The sequence below is a fragment of the Nanorana parkeri genome, unplaced genomic scaffold, assembly GCF_000935625.1.
Source record: "Nanorana parkeri isolate BGI_ZX_2015 unplaced genomic scaffold, ASM93562v1 scaffold53, whole genome shotgun sequence".
NCBI lineage: Eukaryota > Metazoa > Chordata > Amphibia > Anura > Dicroglossidae > Nanorana > Nanorana parkeri.
In genome coordinates, this window is record NW_017306321.1 from 2,041,695 (window position 1) to 2,043,862 (window position 2,168).

The window sequence follows — 2,168 nt, forward strand, 5'->3', positions numbered from 1 at the left end:
TTTTAGGAGGAGGTGGGATGGGCTTCTCCAAAGAGATGGGTTTTCAGGGATCGCCAAACAGATCGGGGTAGGGAGTTCCAGAGGCCGGGAGAGACTCCGGAGAAGTCCTGGAGGTGGACATGGGGGGGGAGAGACAACAGGGATAGAGAGCAGGAGGTCTCCTGGGATTATACCCACAGTACTTTATCTGACCCTAGATGTCCTGATGACCAGCATCATTTAACCCACTTCCTCTAAACACAGTATTTCCTGGACCTGCCCATGCTGTGACTAGATCATATAAAAAAATAAGTGATGAGCTCATCTAAGGCGGGGTTCACACTGGGCGTTTTTTCTATGCGCATTTTATGCACGTTTTACGCCCAGTTTTTCCTTGCGTTTATGCACTTTTTTGCGCATTTTGTGTTCAGTGAAACAGCAAAAAGTTTCCCAGCACGCAAAAAAAACAAACTGTCTAACCGCTAAGGTTAAAAACAGAGGTTTTAGATATATGTCTTCTGCAGAATATGTGAAAGCCGCACAGCCACCTCCATATAGTGCGGTCCTAACTCTAAACCATGAGAGTCTCCATCTTGGAGCACATGGGGCAAAAGATTAAATTGGGTGCAGGTCTGTCAGGAGGAAGCCCAACCTCCCTCAAAGGCACAGGGACGTGTATCTAAACCTCTGCTTTTAACCTTAGTGGTTAGACAGGTATTTTTGCATGCTGGCTGGTGAGTGTGCTGGGAAACCTTTTGCTGTTTGAAGCCCTTCCATGTGCACCTTGCTGTAAATCTGGTAACGAATTGATGAGTGCGTTTGCCATTTGTTTTGTTTGTGTTCATTGAAACGTGCGTTTTTAAAATCACTAGAAGTCCTGTGTGCCTGTTTGCATGTGAAAAACGTGCATTTTTTTGCACACGAAAACACCCTTTTAAGGGCGTTTCCATTGAAGTCTGGCAGAATCAGCGCTGAAATCTGCCAAAAAGAAGCTCATGTACTTTTTCTCGCGTATGGTGTTTTTCAGTGCGACAAAACGCACTGAAATACACCCAGGTGGGAACCAGGCCCATAGGAATGCATGGGATTTCAAATGTTAAGTGTTTTTCAGTGCTTCGATCTGCGCTGAAAAAACACCCAGGTGTGATTCAGCACTGACTGTCACTGTGCTCTTTCCTCCCATCAGCATGTTCCTTGTCAGCACATGAACTGATTATTGTTCTGGTTCTCTCCCTCACACTCAAAGCCCTTCTGTACAGGGACTGCAAGAGGCTAAACTAAATTCAGGTTCTTACACTCCTCGCATATAAAAAGATATATTTAATGGTGTGTAAAGAATAGAGAGCTGCATTCATTGGGGAGAATTTATGAAAACTGGAGCAGAAAAAAATCTGATGCAGCTGTACATGGCAACCAATCAGCTTCTCTCTTTCATTTTCAAATTTTATCTGGGCAAACTGAAGAAAGAAGCCGATTGGTTGCCCTGGGCAACTGCTCCAGTTCTGATAATTCCCCCCCATGGTGTCTTTTAGATCTGCCTGGAATTAAAACTTTAGCTTCTAATAAGTTCCTCTTTAAATATAAAATGGAAAAAAGGGAAAGCACACAGTAAATGTACATAGATTATTTTATAAAGGTGAATTTACACTTTAACCAAACACTGAAAATATAACAAACTTTGATCTATAAAAAAGAGTATTCTGACAATATACAGAATATCCGGTAATAGAGCGCTGTCATAGGACGGCCTCCAGTTACAGACGCCGGTCATGTGGCAGTTCTCAGTATTAGGTTGTACTTCTTCAGGATTTCCTCTGCGGCGTTCTGAGCTTTTATCTTCATCAGCAAAGATGTCAGCTTCTCCATACTCTCCCTGCAGACAGGAAATGAAACCGTTACACTAAACGTTTCCTCAACATCACTGAGCAAGTTATGGCGGAAATATTTATAAATACTCTTTTATTTATTACAGGTATTTATAAAAGCACCATCAATGTACGCAGCGCTTTACACACACTGCACAGTCACATCAGTCCCTGCCCCCAAAGGGGGGTACAAATCCCATTACAGTGGAGGTCAGCAGGGATGGGGGCGACAATGCCCCATCACATTGGTGATCAGTGGGGGGAACAAAACTCCAATACATTGGTAATCAGTGTGTGTGTCGTGATCAGTGGGGGGAAGAATAC

The 2,168-nt window shown here is 43.5% G+C and overlaps 1 protein-coding gene across 1 annotated transcript in view; it reads right to left on the minus strand.

Moving 5' to 3' along the window:
- Nucleotides 1-1,715: 1,715 nt before the first annotated feature.
- The window catches only part of GCFC2 (GC-rich sequence DNA-binding factor 2), a 27,218-nt gene continuing 26,765 nt past the window's right edge, over nucleotides 1,716-2,168 (minus strand). Inside the window, exon 18 of the mRNA XM_018575432.1 lies at nucleotides 1,716-1,852. Coding sequence (XP_018430934.1) covers nucleotides 1,747-1,852 — 106 coding nt within the window. The 3' untranslated portion in view covers nucleotides 1,716-1,746. The remainder of the gene's footprint in view (nucleotides 1,853-2,168) is intronic.